General features: G+C 39.2%; 1 protein-coding gene across 3 annotated transcripts in view; it reads left to right on the top strand.

Moving 5' to 3' along the window:
* The window catches only part of F8 (coagulation factor VIII), a 130,596-nt gene that overhangs the window by 31,175 nt on the left and 77,400 nt on the right, over positions 1-22,021 (top strand). For all 3 annotated transcript variants that reach the window (XM_057537753.1, XM_057537755.1, XM_057537754.1), the window contains 3 exons: positions 9,228-9,321; positions 13,140-13,354; positions 14,919-15,069. In XM_057537753.1, coding sequence (XP_057393736.1) covers positions 9,228-9,321; positions 13,140-13,354; positions 14,919-15,069 — 460 coding nt within the window. The remainder of the gene's footprint in view (positions 1-9,227; positions 9,322-13,139; positions 13,355-14,918; positions 15,070-22,021) is intronic.

Below are 22,021 nucleotides of genomic sequence, written 5' to 3'. Positions count from 1 at the left end.
ATGTGCACATATTTCACACAAAAACAGAAGCACTATGTAGATTTTAACAATATATCTTAGATATCATTTCATATCAATATATATAGTTCTACCTCATTCTTTCGTTTTTGTAAGTTATGCTCATATATGCTGAATCCTATAAGGCTTTTCTGTTAATGTGAGAATTTGAGGACTATTTTTTACTTTTTATACAGAAATTATCAAACATACCCAGAAGTGGAGAGAATAGTAAAATAAACTTCTTTGAACCCATCACTCAGCTTCAACAGTTATCAACAAATGGCTAATCTCATTTTGTCTATAAACCAACTAGGCCTAACAGACATCTACAGACCAGGCCACCCAACTCCAGTAGAATACATATTCTTCTCAAATATAAAAGAAACATTCTCCAGGATAGATTATACATTAGGCCACAAACCAAGTCTCAAAAATTTTAAAGAAAACTATAGTTCAAAATTCCTTGTGAATATAGACGCAAAAATCCTCCACGTTATTAAGCCAAATCTAGCAACATTTTAAAAAGATCATACACTATAATCACGTGAGATTTATCTCAGGAATGTAGGGATGGTTCAACATATGAAAATTAATGCAATACAACATATTACTTGAATAAAGGACAAAAGCACATGATCATGTAATACGTGAAGAAAAAGGGCTTGACAAAATCCATTACCCATTCATGATAGAAAAAACTCTCAGTGAACTAGCAACACAATGCAAGGTCCTTAACTTGATGAAGAACATCTAAGAAAAACTTATAATATGCTGAAAGACTAAATGTTTTCCCCCTGAGATTAGGAACAAGTTAAGATGTCCACTCTTGGCGGGGCAGGGGCAGGGGCGGCAGCTCCGGGGGCGCAGAGGCCCCACTCGCCCCATCACGCCATTGCTGCCCAGACGCTGCGGCCCCCCGTCCACCCCGCTGCACCTGCGGAGACTCGGGAAAGTGCCGGGTGGGCACGGGGCGGTCTCCACGTCCTCGAATCTGCCCTTTCAGTTGTTTTCTTGACGTGGCCTTAAGTCACCCAGAACTAACTGGGACGCCCAGTCCAGCGGTCGAAGGGGAACCGGAGGGTCTCTGCCTGACCGAAATGGTGACCTGGCAGCAGGGGAAGCTGGCGAAAGGTTCTAGAAGTTGCCTGAGAACTTTGTGCCATCGGCAGCTCCTGCCTAAAATCGTCGGGAGCTGCTAAAATTGTCTTCAGGAAGGCTGGCAGCCAAGTTTGACACCCCAGCATTCCATACAAGGATAGACAGTGACTTGGGAGGTAATTTCCACATCCTGCTATTTGTGTTCAGGGTCGAGACGAGGGAAGGATGATGGATGCGAACACGTCCACGGAAGCATCGCCCCAGCTCCAAACTGGGTCAGCCTACTGCTGGCATCGCAGCAAAGGGTCAAGGCCAGGCCAGGCCTGCAGACGGTGTCTCCTAACTTCGCTGTTGACCCCAAGCACGGACTGTTCTACAAACGGGGCAGAAAGGATGACTTGGGTTCCTAGTCATTAGAAGTTTTTTGAGGTTTCTGTTTAAAATTTTAAAAGAGATTTAGAAACACTAGGCATATTTTGGTGGGAAAGCAGATGAAAGACAAGCGTTTTTCTTCTGCATGAAAACCTAAATATAAAGGTATGGCTTATACTAGGTGGGCGTTCCCACCTATAAGGGTCAAATTCAGAATAAAATTGAAGAGTGTTTGAAAATCAACTCAATCAATGCCAAGTATGGAGGATGCAAAAACGAACTGGACAATGTCTTTTTTCATAAGAAGTTTACAATTTAATAAGGAAAAAAGAGAACAGGACTTGTGGAGAGAACATATTTCAAGAAGAGTGAATGCAATATGTAGTCTGGTTTGGCAAGAAAATAATGCTGCTGTAGAAGGGCATGGTGAGTGATAAGCTCATTGGATGCGGTTAAAGATGTTGTGAAAGGCTCAGCTGGTTTTGAACACAATTGAACAGATGAGGAACCTTTGTAAGTGTGAATTTGTGGTGCTGGAGCAATTGACTCTCCACATAGGAAAAATTTGTGGTGCTGGAGCAATTGACTCTCCACATAGGAAAAAATTAAATTAAAAATTTAATTTTTAATTACAAAAATTAAAGTATTACCTGCCATTATACACAAAAATAATCTCCAGGTGAATAAAGATGTAAATGTAAAAGGCAAAATATTATACTTTGATAAGAAAATATAGGAGTGTGGACTTCCCTGGTGGTGCAGTGGTTAAGAATCTGCCTGCCAATGCAGGGGACACGGGTTCGAGCCTGGTCCAGGAAGATCCCACATGCCGCAGAGCAACTAAGCCCGTGCGCCACAACTACTGAGCCTATGCACGGCAACTACTGAAGCCCGTGTGCCTAGAGCCCGTGCTCCGCAACAAGAGAAGCCACCGCAATGAAAAGCCCACGCACCACAACGAAGAGTAGCCCCCACTCGCCACAACTAGAGAAAGCCCAGGTGCAGCAATGAAGACCCAACGCAACCCAAAATAAATGAATTAATAACTTAAAAAAATAAGAAATAACAGATAAGTTATGCCAAGGTCCAGAGAATTATGTCATCTACCTGAACCAAAATCTGTCCACACATCTTTAAAAAAAACCCATGAGGTGTACAAGGAGTACAAATAAAGTTACACATGATTCATACAATACTAGGAAATGGAGGGTACCACAAACATCAAATTACCAGAAAATTGGTAAGTAGCAAACTCCAGCAAGATCAACCTTCCTCCACTGCTGCAAGACTCTAGACTGATACTGGAGTTAGAAGAAAAGGCTTCTATTTTATTCTTGAATTGCAATATAGTTGATATACAATATTATGTTAGTTTTAGCTGTGCTACATAGTTACTTGATATTTGCATACATTATGAAATGTTCACCACAGTAAGTCTAGTAACCATCTGTCTCCATACAAGTTTATTGCAATATTATTACTTAGGCTGTATATGACATCTCCATGGCATATTTCTTATTTAAGTGGAGGTTTGTACCTCTTAACCCCCTTCACCTATTTTGCCCTTCCACCACCCTCCCCTCTGACAACCATTGGCTTGTTCTCTGTATCTGTGAGTCTGTTTTCATTTTGTTTGTTTTGTATTTTAGATTCAACATATAAGTGAGATCATACAGTAAAAAAAAAGAAAAAAAAAAGATGTCCACTCTTGTTACTTTTATTTAATACTGAACTGGAAGCCAATGCAATAAGGCAAAAAAAAAAAGGAATTAGAGGCATTTGGATTGGCAAGAAAGAAATAATACTGTCTTTATTTGCTGATGATATGATCTTTTCTGCAGAAAATCCTAAGGCATCTACTAAAAAGCTATTAGAACTAATAAACAAGTACAGTAAGTTTGTAAGATTCAAGATCAATACTAAAAAATAAGTTGTATTTCTATACACTTCAATGAAAAATCTGCAAATGAAATTAAGAAAACAGTTTTATTCATGATAACATAAAAAAGAATGAAATAACTTGGGAAAAATTTAACAAAAAAGGTGCAACACTTGTACAGTGAAAACAACTAATTGTTACTGAGATAATTTTTTAAATATCTAAATAAATGGAAAAACATATGATATTTATGGATTGGAAGAGTCACTTACTGTTAAGACTCTTCCAAATTTGTCTATAGATCCAAATTGAATCCCTATCAAAATCCCAACTGCCTTTTTTGCAGAAATTAACAAGCTGATCCTAAGATACAGATGGAATTGCATAGGACCCTTAATTGACAAAGGAATCTTGGGAAAAAAAAAAACAAAGTTTGAGGACTCACACATCAATTTCAAAACTTACCACAAACTACAGTAATCATGACAGTGTGGTACTGGCATAATGATAGATATATAGATCAATGGAAAACAATTGAGAGTCCAGAAATAAACCTACATATCTATGAACACTTGACTTATTTTTTTAATTGAAGTATAGTTGATTTACAGGATTGTGTTAGTTTCAAGTGTACAGCATGGTGATTCTGTATTTTTGCAGATTATACTCCATTATAGGTTATTATAAATATTGGGTATAATTCCCTGTGCTATACAGTATATCCTTGTTGCTTATCTATTTTATGTATAGTAGTTTGTATCTGTTAATCCCATACTCCTAATTTGACACCCCCCCCCCTTTCCCCTTTGGTAACTATAGGTTCGTTTTCTATGTTTGTGTGTCTGTTTCTGTTTTGTAAATAAGTTCATTTGTATCATTTTTTTAGATTCCACATATAAGTGATACCATATGAAATTAGTCTCTCTTTGACTGACTTCACTTAGTATGATAATTTCTAGGTCCATCCATGTTGCTGCAAATGGCATTGTTTTACTCTTTTTTATGGCTGAGTAGTATTCCATTGTATATATATACCATGTCTTCTTTATCCATTCATCTGTAGATGGACATTTAGGTTGCTTCCATGTCTTGGCTATTGTAAATAGTGCTGCTGTGAACATAGGGGTGCATGTATCTTTTAGAATTAGAGTTTTCATCTTTTCTGGATATATGCCTAGGAGTGGGATTGCTAGATCATATGGCAGCTCTATTTTTAGTTTTTTTAAAGGAACCTCCATACTGTTTTCCACAGTGGCTGCAACAATTTATGTTCCCACCAGCAGTGTAGGAGGTGAACACTTGACTTTTCACAAATGTCCTAAGACCAATCAATGGGGAAAGAATAGTATTTTTAACAAATAGTACTGGGACAACTGGATACCCACATGAAAAACAAAGAAGTTTGACCACTTCCATGCCATACACAAATTGAAGGTGGATCAAAGATATAAATGTGAGAGCTAAAACTAAAACCCTTAGAAGAATATACAGGAGTAAATCTTTGTGACCTTGGATTATACAGTGGTTTCTTAGATACGACATCAAAAGCAACAAGCAACAAAAGATAAAATAGATTGGACTTCATCACAATTAAAAACTTTTGTGCCTCAAAAGATACCAACCAGAAAGTGAAAAGACAACCCATGGAATGGGAGAAAATAATTGCAAATCATATATCTGATAAGGGAATAGTATCCAGAATTTATAAAGGACTCTTACAACTCAATAATAAAAAGGCAAATAGGGACTTCCCTGGTGGTCCAGTGGGTAAGACTCCATGCTCCCAATGCAGGGGGCCTGGGTTCGAACCCTGGTCTGGGAAGTAGATCCCGCATGCATGCCACAACTAAAGATCCCGCATGCCACAATGAATATCCCGCGTGCCGCAACTAAGACCTGGCACAGCCAAAACAAATAAATAAATAAATGTTTAAAAAATAAATTAAAAAATTAAAAAGGCAAATAATCCAACTGAAAAATAAGCAAAGGATTTGTATAGACATTTCTCCAGGGATGATATATAAAGGAGTGACCAATAAGCACATGAAAAGATGCTGAGAACATTATTAGCTATTGGGGAAATGCAAATCAAAATCGCAATGAGGTACCATTTCACACCCACTAAAATAGCTATAATCAACAAGGCAGATAATAACAAGCGTTGGTGAGGATGCAGTTTGGAAAACAGTTCGTCCGTTCCTCAGAATGTTAAAAATGGAGTTACCATGTGATCCAGCAATTCCTTCTAGGCATATACTCAAGAGAAAGGAAAACATAGGTCCACACAAAGACTTGTTTGTGAATGTTCATAGCAGCACTATTCATAATAGCCCCAAATTGGAAGCCATTCAAATGTTCACCAATCGGTGAATGAATAAACAAAATGTAGTGTACCCATATAATTGGAACACTAGTCAGCAATTAAAAGAAATGAACTACTCATACATGATACAACATGGATAAAACTCAAAACATTATGATAAGTTAAAGAAGCCAAGCAAAAAAGACATATTACATGGTTTAATTTTGTGAAATATCTAAAAAAGGCCAATTTATAGAGCAGAAAGCATATTAGCAGCTCAGGACTCCAACTGTGTGTGTTCCACTAAACCAGTCAGAAAGTGCCTCACCTTTAATGACCCAGCATCAGAAGTCACACAGCATTTCATGGCATAATCTGAGTAAAAGCAGTCAAAGCCCACCCAGAATCAAGGAGAGGGAAACTTTGGCCTACCTCTTGTTGGGAGGAGTGTCAAAGAATTTGGGAACCATGTTTTAAAACTGCCACATAAATTGACAGCTTACTTCTCAAAAGCAACAGAGGAAGCCAGAAGACAATGAAATCATGTCTTTAATGTGTTGAAAGAAAATCACTATCAACCTAGCAAGAATTACCATTTTATTGGTGATTTATACCAATATTCAAGGAATATATAATTTTATATTAAAATTTTAAATGTAGAGTATAAGAAAAAAGTAAAGACCCACCAGTTCTTTATTAGGCTAGCATAACCTTAGTTGTAAACCTGACCAGGACAGTATGAGAAAGGAAAATTAAAATTACAGACCAATTGCATTATAAACATGGATTCAAAAAATCCTAAACAAAAATTAATAAACCCAATGGAGCAATATATTTAAAAGATAATACATTATGACCTGGTTGATTTATCCGAGGAGTACTAGATGAATTTAACATTAGAAAATCAAATATGGTAATCCACCATATTAACACATAAAAGGGTAAAATATAGTTTGAAAATCTCAATAGTTTCATACAAATATTAATCAAAATTCAACATCCATCCATAATAAAAAGTCATAGGAAATTGGGATCACAAAGGACATCCTTATCCTGATAAAGATCTGAAGAAAATCTATAGGCACCAAAAAAAAAAAAATCTATAGGCACCAATCGTACTTGGTGGTGAAACTCAGAAATCCTGTTTAAGATCAGATCAGGACAAGAAACAGTTAACAAGTATCACCACCTGTATTTAATATTTTACTAGAAATCCTAGCCAGTATTCTTAGGAGAAAAAGAGTTTTAAGATTGGAAATGAATAAACAAAACTGTTATTATTTGAAGATTAAGTAAATGAATGACATAGTGGGAGCTATATTTGTCATTGTTGAAGAGGGTAATTATAAATAAACAAAAAGGAAAGGCTAGAATAAATCATGTGATACTGGATTAGACTTGCAGACATTACTTTGAGTTCATGTTTGCGTAATATAGATAGATGGATGCATACAGAAATAATTACATATGTGTGTGTATGTTTAGGTTAGTATATTTCCTAGTGCTGTCCACTGAGAGGATCTAGAAGCAATGACATCCCAGTAGCAATGAGCACACCCAGATCTTGGTTTCTAATACCATTCTCTGATGAAAGGAACCAAGGCCATCTGGAGAATGGATGATTCTAGGGCTGGGCCAGGGAAAACATAAGATGAGCCTGGAGAATCTTGTGGTTCCAGAAAGTAAGAAAGTGCTCAAAAAATAAAAGGATGGGACAATGTTAAAGAAATACAGGAGCTTCTAACGGCCAAGGTGGAAGAATATGAGCAATAAAATAAAGTAATATTGGAGTAAACCTTAAAGTATAAAATAAATATCCATGAGTATATACTGCTATAAATAAATGATTGAATGAATAAATAAATGGAAGAGTAGAGGCAAATCTCACATACAGAAGAATTCCAAATCAATTTTGTAGGTCTATAATCCATTTTGCGTTAATTTTTGTGAAAGGTGTAAGGTCTGCATCTAGATTCTTCTCCCTCCTCCTCCTCCTCCTTCCTCTCCCACTCCCTCTCCCTGTCCTTCTCCTTCTCCTTCTTCTTCTTCTCCTTCCTCTTCTTCTTTCTGCATGTGGATGTCTAGTTGTCCCAGCACCATTTGTTGAAAAGAGTATTTTTGCTCCATTTTATTGCTTTTGCTTCTTCGTCAAATATCAGTTGACTATATTTGTGTGGGTCTAATTCTGGGTTCTCTCTTCTCTTCTAAAAGGAACTTTTTTAAATGGAACTGTATTATGTAGTAGTACAAAAGAGGAGATGTTGGATTAGATAGGAGCTGATCTTAACAGGAGAGAATATGGCCATATATGCATATAGGTTGGTAGATTTGATGGTGGGAGGATGAGGAATTTCTTTTCTGAATGCTTCTCCCTTCTCAGGGAAAAAATAAGCACCTGAGAGTGAGGATCAGGAAGCAAATATTAGCTGACTAAGTGGGAAGGTGAATTTCTAGGAAAAACGTAATAGGATAGCTAGGTAGCTTGAGCGTCTGTTTGAGATTTTTGGTCAACAATTTAAAGAAGCAGAGCTGTGTGATTTTTCTCCTACATCATACTGCTGCTTAGGTGCAGGCAAGGAATAGGCTGTTAGTGGGTTTTACCAAATGAGTGGGTTTAAGACAAGACTGCAAGTAGAGGGCTTCCCTGGTGGCGCAGCGGTTAAGAATCCACCTGCCAGTGCAGGGGACACGGGTTCGAGCCCTGGTCCAGGAAGATCCCACATGCCGCGGAGAAACTAAGCCCGTGCGCCACAACCACTGAGCCTGCGGTGCCCTTGAGCCACAACTACTGAGCCCAGGTGCCACAACTACTGAAGCCTGTGCGCCTAGAGCCCGTGCTCCGCAACAAGAGAAGCCACTGCAATGAGGAGCCCACACACCACGACGAAGAGCAGCCCCCGCTCGCCGCACCTAGAGAAAGCCTGCACACAGCAACAAAGACCCAACGCAGCCAAAAATAAATAAATTAAATAAATAAGTTTTTTTTAAAAGGCTGCAAGTAGAAGTTGGTTTTTTATCCTCATATCATAGAACCTCAGACATAGAGCCCAGTTGATATGTTCAGGGTTCTTAATGCTGCTTCCATGTTATCACTCTTCTATCCTTCCTCTCTTTTAAAGCTCGTGCAATCAGACAATTCCAACTGCCACCCTTGCTTAATGCTGTAATCAACTGTCCTCCTGGTCATGCCTGCTCATCCAGTGAAGATTTTATCACTTGAACCACTGTTTTCCCTTCTACTATTGGGGAATTCAGGGCCCAAATGGTGGGAAAGGCTGAGGGGAAGCAGTGTCCTCAGCAGACATCCAAATTTCAATTACTAATGTCAGAAGGTGCAAGGAATTCTTCCTGAAGTGATTAAAATAATTTTAAATAAATGGAAAGGAACCTTTAGTGAGAAACCTAAGTAGCTGTCTGAGCAATTTTATGAAAAGAACAAACATTTTGAGCTTTATCTAGGCTCAAAGCCCTATACTGTTGATACAAGGCAGCTTTTGTTTTCTGGAGGTAGGCCACACTTTTCTTGTTGATCCTAATTGTCTTGTACCTGATCTTATATCTCATTTATACTTTCAGATTATATTTAAGAATAAAGCAAGCCGACCATATAACATCTACCCTCATGGAATCACTGATGTCAGTCCTTTGCACACAGGGAGATTTCCAAAAGGTAAGTGTTACCTCAATTTTATAGGTCTTCCTTAACTGTAGATACAGATGAGGGCACAGCCTCAATAACAACTAAAATCATGCACATTTATCACCCCACCATCCTTATTCTCTTAAGTTTTATTTTATTTGAAAATATGTCTTTATTTTGCCTTCACTTTTGAAGGATAATTTTGCTGGACATAGAATTCTGGGTTGAGAGGGTTTCTTTTTCCTTTTAGCACATTCAGAATATTGTTTTACTATCTTCTTGCCTTTATAATACCTAAATTCTATTCAGTCATTCTTCCCCTGTATGTCATTTTTCTCTGGCTCTGATTTTCTTCATATTTATCCTACTTGGGGTTCACTGCTCTTCCTGTGAGTCACAATATTTGTATTTTTGTTTTTAACAGCCAGGCCTTTGTCCCCAAATGAAGTAATAAGTTGCACTTCTACTAGTCATGTATGAAAATATAATTTCCCACATCCTTGATAGCTAGAAGATAATAGCCTTTTAAAATCCTGCTAATCTGGTGGGTGAAAAGTGGTATTTCATTGTTGCTTTAATTTTACTTGGGGATGAATATTTATTTTATCAAAATAATACATGCTTAAAATATTGAAAGGCTGTAAGTTCCACTCCCTAGAGGCATCCATTTTTAAGCATTTCTGTTTTAGATTTTTGGTAGTTATCTCTATAGCTCTAAAAAATCATTTATATGCTACTCCTTTGTTTTTCAGCTTTAGACATTATATATTTATTTTGTGTTAAATGAGGATTTAGCATTGTGCTTCTTCCCATTCCAGTTGTTTTAGACTTTTATCAGTGCTTTTAGTTCCTCAACTGGCTATCATTAGAATTTAAAAACCATGCTAAATACCTACGTTTTATATACATTAAGGTACTAACAACAGTTTCCCATTTCTTCTCTATTCTTCCATTTCCCCACTGCTGCCAGCTATACCTTTACTTTTATAAAACTAAAGTTGATAACATTTACATTTTGCACTGTAATTTCAAATAACTCCTTGCTTTTTCTATATATTTATTCTAAACTTTAAAAGTCAAAAAACTAGCATTTATATTATTTTAGTATGTGTTTCTTATTATAAGTATATGAGTTTACTGCAGAACTAGGTGCTATGATTATTCTTTTGTCTACAGTTCCAGTGATTTTACTGTTAAGGTCAAATGGATTATCCTTCTTTATTCTCTACCAGTAGTTCAAAATCATGGTAAATTTTAGTTTGCTTTATATTAAGACCATGCTGATCTTGTAATTTTTGTGTTTGTATTCCTGAAAAAAGACTTTTTAAAAAAATATTTTGTTGCAGTGTTTTGTTTTTTTAAAAAATAAATTTATTTATTTTTGGCTGCGTTGGGTCTTTGTTGCTGCACGTGGGCCCCCTCTAGTTGCGGCGAGTGGGGGCTACTTCTCGTTGTGGTGCGCGGGCTTCTCATTGCGGTGGCTTCTCTTGTTGCGGAGCACGGGCTCTATGTGCACAGGCTTCAGTAGTTGTGGCTCGTGGACTCAGTAGTTGTGGCTCGCGGGCTCTAGAGTGCAGGCCCAGCAGCTGCGGCGCACGGGCTTAGCTGCTCCGCAGCATGTGGGATCTTCCCGGACCAGGGCTCGAACCTGTGTCCCCGCATTGGCGGGTGGACTCCTAACCACTGTGCCACCAGGAAAGCCCCGACTTTCTTTTCTTTTATCAGGAGAAGAAATGTATGCCTTTTCACCATATCCCTTAGGTCTTCCAGCTTCTTAATCATGCTGTTTATTGGTATCTGATCCTTTTTTCTTCTAAAGATGTTCTTGTAGTTCACCAGCTTACTATTCTAATTTGGATTATATGCTTTCTAGGCCTGCTACAAAGCTGCCGTCTTTGGATTTTTTTTTATTTGGACTTGTAGGCTAGTGCCATTACCGCTCCTATCTTGTACATTTCTGGTTTTTGATTTCTTTTGTTTTTCTGGAAGTATTTCTTCTGAATACATTTAGTATATAGAGGGAAACTTTGAGTCCTTCAGTATGATATGATGTATAGATAGGTGCGATGGTCCAGCCACCGCAGAGGGTCTTCCAGGTCCCTACGGACAGGGGTAAGGGACTGAATAGCCCCGTGAGTATGGGGTCAGAAGGACCAAGACAACTGATGGTTGCAAGGCACTTTATTTAGAATCTACTGAATCTTATATAGACAGAAGAGGAACTCATTATTAGACAATAATCCCATGGAATTGCTTATCGTCTCAGTTCAGTCACTACCACGGATGTCAACAAGTTTACAACGACCATCCTTGAATATTATCTTCCCTTAACCAGGCTCACACACAGCCCCCAGCCTTAAGGAACAACCAGGACTCTCAGTTCCCTGAGGTCTCCTGGCCTGAGATAGCTTTGCTAATCTCTTTTACATTCCTCAGGCCTGGGAAAAAGAGTGCATTCCAAGGCAAGGGGGCAAAGCCCTTGAGTGACTTTGCTTTTTGCGAGAGACATACTGTCTCCACCAGGAGTTACCTCCGGCTAAGACTGCATGCCTCCCACGGATAGGCTGGTTATAAATAATTTTCAATCCACTGTTTTCTAATACTCATTGTTGCTGGTGAAAATTCTAATGCTAAATTGATTTGCAATTCCTTTATGGGAGAAGGGCAGTGTAACAATTCTGGGGAGATATTGAATGTGTACCCTGAAATTTGGGGGCATATACAAATACAATTCCTGGTAACTTGCTTTTTATGTGGAGAACTCTGAAGGCTTTACTGCTCATAATTAGCAGATAAGAAGAGAGGGTAAGAGTGGAGCAGTCTGCCCTTCTGCTGTTTGACCTGGCTAGGATGCATGAGTTTTCTCTGTAAAAAGTAGATACTGTTGCGAGTAGCTGGCTTGCTGTCTTTTGAAGATACCCTGCCTAAGAAGGCAGCCTGACAGGGTGAGGGATGCCAGAAATAATAGGCTCTTGCATATATCACTAGACGTAAGAAGAGCTGGGGAGGGAGGAGGGCTGCAGAAGGATAACTGAAGTAAGCATCTCTCATGTATGCGGTGCTGAGGTCCCGATGGTTACCCCAAGGAAACCATACATGTACCCTAAGAAAAGACCAGCATCTCAGCACCTGCCGCACAGAAAGCATTGGTGACCAAATAGTGTTGTCAGAGAGAGAGTACTCACACAGCAGGACCTATTAAGCAAAAATCTATTTGCCCTTTCCTCTAATACCCATCTACCCTCACTCCCTATTATGTTAACCCTGACCTATGGTTAGGGAATGGATATAGACTGGATCTTTAGGTATTAAACATACGCAAAAGTGAGTTTTAATTACTAAAATCAGACGGTTCTTGTCCTGAGGACCCTTTAGCCCAAGGGCAGATTTTAATTCTTGCTTCCATTCCTCACAGAGGCCAGATACCACAAGTCTTGATACCACATGTGAGTTAAAACTTCAGTGTGCAGTCTTTCAGCATCTATTCAGGCCACTCTGGCTTTGTTGTGTCTTTTTTTTTTTGGCACTTGAGTTTTTTTTCTTCTTTATACATTTTCAGTTATCTATTTTAAATGTTTAAAAATATTATTATCTATTATTTCTATTAGTGGGTAGACCTGCTCATTTCAACTCAAACTAACATGGTAGCAGAAATCTCCTGAACCTATTTTTATTGTAAAAAGTTGTGTGAATCTTAAACTTATAAGAGGTGCAAATTTAGTTTTCACTTATTGAGAAACTTTATATGTACATATAAGTTTGTAGAGCCATTGTAATAATGGCATGATTACCAATATATGCCTTGTTATACTTCTAATCAAGCTATTTTGGGGTTTGGGTGTGGGTAGGTGTGAAGCATTTGAAAGATATGCCAATTGTGCCAGGAGAGATATTCAAGTATAAATGGACAGTGACCGTAGAAGATGGGCCGACTAAATCAGATCCTCGGTGCCTGACCCGATATTACTCAAGCTTCGTTAATCTAGAGAGAGATCTAGCTTCAGGACTCATTGGCCCTCTCCTCATCTGCTACAAAGAATCTGTAGATCAAAGAGGAAACCAGGTGAGTTCATCTCTTTCCAAGTGCTGGGTCTGAAGCTAAAATGGAATGATGATGTACATGAACTTCCAGATAGTATTTCCTATATTCTCTCAGTGGACATCCACCTATAGCCTGCAGAAAATATAGTAGTCTGCAATGTTGAGCAAAAAAAGAAATGATCTGGGTTTCTCACTGCTTTTATTGAATTTGACTTTGGTATAATAAACTTGCCTGCTGGATGGATAGGAGAGCCTGGGCCCTAGATTATTTCTATAATACTCATTCTCAGTCTAAAATTCCTCTCTCTGTAAGTGATCTTGCCCATTTTTACATGATCAGTTACCACCTATTTTTAGATGACCCACAAATGTATATGGTAGCTTAGACGTCTCCCCTGGACGTCTCACTGTGGGTGATTCAAAGACACTTCAAAAGGAACACATGTGCAGCATCTAGCATAGTGTGCGGTATTTTAGTGGGAGTTCAGTAAATATTTGTTGAGCAAAATTCAAGGCAATATGTAAAATATTTCAGAATATGGTTAGAATTTGGACCACTTCTTCCATTTTAGAAAAAATTAAGTTAAATACTCTGAATTTAAAAAGCTTGATTCTTCACAAAAACTCACTGCTTGGCTGCAAAATAACTCATTGCCATATTGCTGAGGCTTGACTACATGTCCATTTGGTTATTTATGATATATAGGATTCCTACTAGTCTGAAAACATTTTATGAACTTTAATGCAGGTAAAACACGTGGCACACAAACCCAGAGAGGCATCAGTTTGGCCAAGTATCTTTCCTAATTTTTCCTAATTATAGTTTTCCATCAGTTTTTGGAAGAGGACTGAAATGTACCTATATTCTCTAATCTCCTCCCCTCAGCATTTTCATTTCTGTAGTAATAGTTTACACAAAATGAACTTTATACATATTAGTGAAGTTTATACATTAACTCTTAGCGGATTCAATTAGCAAGTGACTAACTCGTGACTTCGGTTCATATACAAACAGCTCTTCCCCCAAAAACTTTCAACTTTGTAAACATAAAACTGAAAAGTGTTAGTGTTAGTAAACATTTTATGGTTCATCTTAGCTTTGTTATTTTACTTCTATTTTGTATTTTTAATTTTTCATAGACTGGTAGTCTTGTGGAAGGGCATTTGCTAGATGAAAGTTTAGGGAAGGCATTCACCTTACTTGATTTGACTAAATTGTTTAAGAAAGACATTGAATAATCACTTGGGTCTTTAAAGAGTGAAAATTCTCTAATCTGAACATGGAGAGAACGAGACTACAGACTCTACCAAAACAATCAGCCAGCATATAGCCTTGGGTCCAGAAGAAACTAAGTTTAATGGGTCCAGTCACCCTCTTGCCCTGAGGACACATTTGCTCTAAACATATACTCACTGCTCCCAGGCCCTGGGACATGCCACAATAGTGACCCTAGGGAGAAATGGCATTGAACCAGAGGATTGTAGATACATCATATGTATGCCATCACTTCCATCATAGACTGCTAATTTCTACCTGACAATACTAGTAGCATTTCTTTCTTCCTTTCATTGCATGTAATTAATAGATGATGTCAGACAAGAGAAATGTCATCCTGTTTTCTGTATTTGATGAGAATCAAAGCTGGTACCTCACAGAGAATATTCAGCGCTTCCTCCCCAATGCAGATGGAGTGCAGCCCCAGGATCCAGAGTTCCAAGTCTCCAACATCATGCACAGTAAGTAAAGCAGCACTTGAGTCCAGTGGGTAATGGATAAAGGGAAACTGAGGACACCAAATTGATGTGCAGTTAATGCATTAATTTATATGCCACATAAGAGTCATATTTCCTTAAAAATTATTACATATGAACATATGCAATTTTATATAAATGCATAAATATGATCATATAATGCATATATTTTCTTTTAGAAGGCATCAAATATTCAGTGAAGTTTATTTTTAAAGGATAAATCAGACACACAGTTTTCATTTACCCAAACATACATAAGCCATCCTTAATATGAAATGTGCTCAATCAGTAAATTACACATGAAATACAAAGGGAATGCAATTTTACATATGTAAAAAAGTTGCCAGCTATAACAATTTAACAGTCAAATTAATCACGACATTGTACATTTAAAAAAACCCAACATCTTTTTTTGCAGCTTTATTGAGGTATAATTGACAAATAAAAATTGTATATATTTAAAGTGTACAACATGATCTTTTTGATATTTATTTGGCTTTCCCTTCCCTCTTATCTTCCCTCCTCCTTCCATATTATACCTTTCCACTAATCATTTTGTGTCCAGGTAGCCCATGTTAAAACATATTTTTCTATGATTATATAATAATATATAAACACATATATGTTGTATTAGTCTGCTAGGCTTGCCATAACAAAGTCCCAGAGACTGGGTGGCTTCAACAGTAGACATTTATTTCCTCACAATTCTAGAGGCCAGAAGTCCGAGATCAAGGTGTCAACAGGATTGGTTTCTTCTGAGGTCCCTCTCCTTGGATTATAGGTGGTCTTTCCTCTGTGTGTGCACATGTCTGTGTACAAATTTCCTCTTATAAGGACACGAATCATATAGGGTTAGGGCCTACCCTAATGACCTCATTTTAAAGAATTACCTGTCTAAAGACCCTATCTCTGAATGCAGTCACATTCTGAGGTACTAGGGGTTAGAACCTTCAACATATGAATTTGGGTGGGAGCACGTATGTGTATGTGTTTATATACACACACAAGTCAGAATGGTCAAAAATTTGATTAAAAATTTCAATCTCACTACAGAGAAATATAAAATAGAATACCACTGTGATAACAATTTATACCTGTCAGACTGGCAAAATTATAATATAATTATCACTAGTGGGCTTGTGAGTAAAAGAGTATTACCATACAATGCTAGTGGATAACTAGCACAGTCTTTTTGAAACCAATCTGATTGAAACCGTTAAAATTAAAAATATATGCCTTTTGCAGTTCTGGCTCTATTTAAGATGGAATCACCCTGTCTATCCTACTGAATGATAGTTAAGGATTGTTCCATACCAAATGCATGGAGCAGCTATCTGAGAACCCTGAAAAGCAGTTGGCAGCAGGTAAATTGGGGAAGGAAACTAGAAAGATTTAAAAGCATGCAGATTGGAAGTAAAGAAATAAAACTGAATATGACATGATTATCTACATAGAAAATCTCAAGATCACCACAAAAAAGCTCCTAGAACTAATAAGTGAATTTAGTCTGATTGCAGAATACAAAGTTGACATACCAAAGTCAGTCATATCTCTATGTAGCAATAGCCAACTATTGGAAACTTAAATTACAAAAATAATACCATTTATAATAGCTCAAACAATGAAATACTTAGGCCTAAATCTAACAAAACATGCAGGATCTGTACACTGAAAATTACAAAACACTGATGAAAGGAATTTTAAAAGACCTAAATAAGTGGAGAGACATGCAACATTCATGGATTGGAAGACTCAATAGAGTGAAGATGTCAGCTATTCCCAAACTGATCTATAGATTTAATGCAATTCCTATTAAAATCCCAGGAGGATTTTTTTTGTTGGTAGGGAAAAGTATATTATAAAATTTATATGGGATATAAAGAAGGAAGATGGCGGAAGAGTAAGACGCGGAGATCACATTCCTTCCCACAGATACAGTAGAAATACATCTACACGTGGAACTGCTCCTACAGAACACCCACTGAACGCTGGCAGAAAACGTCCGACCTCCAAAAAGGCAAGAAACTCCCCCCGTACTTGGGTAGGGCAAAAGAAAAAAGAAATAACAGAGACAAAAGAATAGGGACGGCACCTGCACCAGTGGGAGGGAGCTGTGAAGGAGGAAAGGTTTCCACGCACTAGGAGCCCCTTCGCGGGCGGAGACTGCGGGGGGCGGAGGGGGGGAAGCTTCGGAGCCACGGAGGAGAGCACAGCCACAGAGGTGCGGAGGGCAAAGCGGAGAGGTTCCCGCACAGAGGCTTGGCGCCGAGCAGCACTCACCAGCCCGAGAGGCTTGTCTGCTTCCCCGCCGGGGCGGGCGGGGCTGGGAGCTGAGGCTCGGGCTTCGGTCGGATCGCAGGGAGAGGACTGGGGCTGGCGGCGTGAACACAGCCTGAAGGGGTTAGCGCACCACAGCTAGCCCGGAGGGAGTCCGGGAAAAAGTCTGCAGCTGCCGAAGAGGCAAGAGACTTTTTCTTGCCTCTTTGTTTCGCGGCGGGCAAGGAGAGGGGATTCAGAGCGCCGCCTAAACGAACTTCAGAGAAGGGCGCGAGCTGCAGCTATCAGTGCGGATCCCACAGCAACAGGGGCGCAGAGGGAAAATCGGAGAGACTCCCGCACAGAGGCTCGGCGCCGAGCGGCGCTCACCAGCCCGAGAGGCTTGTCTGCTCCCCCGCCGGGGCGGGCAGGGCTGGGAGCTGAGGCTCGGGCTGCGGTCGGATCGCAGGGAGAGGACTGGGGCTGGCGGCGTGAACACAGCCTGAAGGGGTTGGCGCACCACAGCTAGCCGGAAGGGAGACCAGGAAAAGGTCTGCAGCTGCCGAAGAGGCAAGAGACTTTTTCTTGCCTCTTTGTTTCGCTGCGCGCAAGGAGAGGGGATTCAGAGCGCCGCCTAAACGATCTCCAGAGAAGGGCGCAAGCCACGGCGATCAGCGCGGACCCCAGAGACGGGCGTGAGACGCTGGGGCTGCTGCTGCCGCCTCCAAAAAGCCTGTGTGTGAGCACAGGTCACTCTCCACACCTCCCCTCCCGGGAGCCTGTGCAGCCCGCCACTGCCAGGGTCCCGGGATCCGGGGACAACATCCCCGGGAGAACGCACTGCGCGTCTCGAGCTGGTGCAACGTCACGCCGGCCTCGGCCGCCGCAGGCTCGCCCCGCCTCCTCTGTACCCCTCCCTCCCCGCGGCCTGGGTGAGCCAGAGCCCCCGAAGCAGCTGCTCCTTTAAACCCGTCCTGTCTGGGCGGGGAACAGACGCCCTTAGGCGACCTACACGCAGAGGAGGGTCCAAATCCAAAGCTGAACCCCGGGAGCTGTGCGAACAGGGAAGAGAAGGGGAAATCTCTCCCAGCAGCCTCAGAAGCAGCGGATTAAAACTCCACAAACAACTTGATGTATCTGCATCTGTTGAATACCTGAATAGACAACGAATCCTCCCAAATTCAGGAGGTGGACTCTGGGAGCAGGAGATACTAATTTTTCCCCTTTTCCTTTTTTTTTGAGTGTATAGGTGTATGCTTCTGGGTGAGATTTTGTCTGTATAGCTTTGCTTCCACCATTAGTCTTAGGGTTAGGTCCGTCCGTGTTTTTGTTTTTGTTTTTGTTTTAACTTACAAAATTTTTTTTTCCTAATAAATGTTTTCTTAATAATTTTTTCCTTATTTTCTATTTTTAGAAATTAAAAAAATTTTTTAATAAGTTTTTTCATATTTTTTATTTTAAAAAATTAAAAAAAATTTTTTTTTCTTAATTTTTTTCTTATTTTTTACTATAAAAAATTAATAAATCTATTTTTAAAAATTAAAAACAATTTTTTTTCTGAATACATTTATTCTTAATAATTTTTTTCTTATTTTTTATTATAATAGCTTTATTTTATTTTATTTTATCCTCTTTCTTTCTATTTTTTTCTCCCTTTTATTCTGAGCTGTGTGGATGAAAGGCTCTTGGTGCTCCAGCCAGGCATCAGGGCCGTGCCTCTGAGGTGGGAGAGCCAACTTCAGGACACTGGTCCACAAGAGACCTCCCAGCTCCACGTAATACCAAACGGCAAAAATCTCCCAGAGATCTCCATCTCAACATCAAGACCCAGCTTCACTCAACGACCAGCAAGCTACAGTGCTGGACACCCTATGCCAAACAACTAGCTAGACAGGAACACAACCCCATCCATTAGCAGAGAGGCTCCCTAAAATCAAAATAAGGCCACAGGCACCCCAAAATACACCACCAGACGTGGAAGTGCCCACCAGAAAGACAAGATCTAGCCTCATCCACCAGAACTCAGGCACTAGTTCCCTCCACCAGGAAGCCTACACAACCCACTGAACCAACCTTAGCCACTGGGGACAGATACCAAAAACAACGGGAACTACGAACCTGCAGCCTGTGAAAAGGAGACCCCAAACACAGTAAGATAGGCAAAATGAGACGACAGAAAAACACACAGCAGATGAAGGAGCAGGCTCAAAACACACTGGACTTAACAAATGAAGAGGAAATAGGTAGTCTACCTGAAAAAGAATTCAGAATAATGATAGTAAGGATGATCCAAAATCTTGGAAATAGAATAGACAAAATGCAAGAAACATTTAACAAGGATGTAGAAGAACTAAAGAGGAACCAAGCAATGATGAAAAACACAATAAATGAAATTAAAAATACTCTAGATGGGATCAATAGTAGAATAACTGAGGCAGAAGAAAGGATAAGTGACCTGGAAGATAAAATGGTGGAAATAACTACTACAGAGCAGGATAAAGAAAAAAGAATGAAAAGAACTGAGGACAGTCTCAGGGACCTCTGGGACAACATTAAACGTGCCAACATTCGAATTATAGGGGTACCAGAAGAAGAAGAGAAAAAGAAAGGGACTGAGAAAATTTTTGAAGAGATTATAGTTGAAAACTTCCCTAATATGGGAAAGGAAATAGTTAATCAAGTCCTGGAAGCACAGAGAGTCCCATACAGGATAAACCCAAGGAGGAACACGCCAAGACACATATTAATCAAACTGTCAAAAATTAAATATAAGGAAAACATATTAAAGGCAGCAAGGGAAAAAAAACAAATAACACACAAGGGAATCCCCATAAGGTTAACATCTGATCTCTCAGCAGAAACTCTGCAAGCCAGAAGGGAGTGGCAGGATATACTTAAAGTCATGAAGGAGAAAAACCTAGAACCAAGATTACTCTACCCAGCAAGGATCTCATTCAGATTCGATGGAGAAATTAAAACCTTTACAGACAAGCAAAAGCTGAGAGAGTTCAGCACCACCAAACCAGCTTTACAACAAATGCTAAAGGAAATTCTCTAGGCAAGAAACACAAGAGAAGGAAAACACCTACAATAACAAACCCAATACATTTAAGAAAATGGGAATAGGAACATACATATCGATAATTACCTTGAATGTAAATGGATTAAATGCTCCCACCAAAAGACACAGGCTGGCTGAATGGATACAAAAACAAGACCCATACATATGCTGTCTACAAGAGACCCACTTCAGACCTAGGGACACATACAGACTGAAAGTGAGGGGATGGAAAAAGATATTCCATGCAAATGGAAATCAAAAGAAAGCTGGAGTAGCAATTCTCATATCAGACAAAATAGACTTTAAAATAAAGACTATTACAAGAGACAAAGAAGGACACTATATAATGATCAAGGGATCGATCCAAGAGGAAGGTATAACAATTGTAAATATTTATGCACCCAACATAGGAGCACCTCAATACATAAGGCAAATACTAACAGCCATGAAAGGGGAAATTGACAGCAACACAATCATAGTAGGGGACTTTAACACCCCACTTTCACCAATGGACAGATCATCCAAAATGAAAATAAATAAGGAAACACAAGCTTTAAATGATACATTAAACAATATGGACTTAATTGATATTTATAGGACATTCCACCCAAAAACAACAGAATACACATTTTTCTCAAGTGCTCATGGAACATTCTCCAGGATAGATCATATCTTGGGTCACAAATCAAGCCTTGGTAAATTTAAGAAAATTGAAATCGTATCAAGTATCTTTTCCGACCACAACGCTATGAGACTAGATATCAATTACAGGAAAAGATCTGTAAAAAATACAAACACATGGAGGCTACACAATACATTACTTAATAACGAAGTGATTACTGAAGAAATCAAAGGGGAAATCAAAAAATACCTAGAAACAAATGACAATGGAGACACGACGACCCAAAACCTATGGGACACAGCAAAAGCAGTGCTAAGAGGGAAGTTTATAGCAATACAAGCCTACCTCAAGAAACAGGAAACATCTCGAATAAACAACCTAACCTTGCACCTAAAGCAACTAGAGAAAGAAGAACAAAAAAACCCCAAAGCCAGCAGAAGGAAAGAAATTATAAAGATCAGGTCAGAAATAAATGAAAAAGAAATGAAGGAAACAATAGCAAAAATCAATGAAACTAAAAGCTGGTTCTTTGAGAAGATAAACAAAATTGATAAACCATTAGCCAGACTCATCAAGAGAAAAAGGGAGAAGACTCAGATCAATAGAATTAGAAATGAAAAAGGGGAAGTAACCACTGACACTGCAGAAATACAAAAGATCATGAGAGATTACTACAAGCAACTATATGCCAATAAAATGGACAACCTGGAAGAAATGGACAGATTCTTAGAAATGCACAAACTGCCGAGACTGAACCAGGAAGAAATAGAAAATATGAACAGACCAATCACAAGCACTGAAATTGAAACTGTGATTAAAAACCTTCCAACAAACAAAAGCCCAGGACCAGATGGCTTCACAGGCGAATTCTATCAAACATTTAGAGAAGAGCTAACACCTATCCTTCTCAAACTCTTCCAAAATATTGCAGAGGGAGGAACACTCCCAAACTCATTCTACGAGGCCACCATCACCCTGATACCAAAACCAGACAAAGA

The sequence above is a fragment of the Balaenoptera acutorostrata genome, chromosome X (assembly GCF_949987535.1).
Source record: "Balaenoptera acutorostrata chromosome X, mBalAcu1.1, whole genome shotgun sequence".
Lineage (NCBI taxonomy): Eukaryota > Metazoa > Chordata > Mammalia > Artiodactyla > Balaenopteridae > Balaenoptera > Balaenoptera acutorostrata.
Note: the sequence above shows the minus strand (reverse complement) of the source record. Positions and strands in the feature narration are given on the sequence as shown.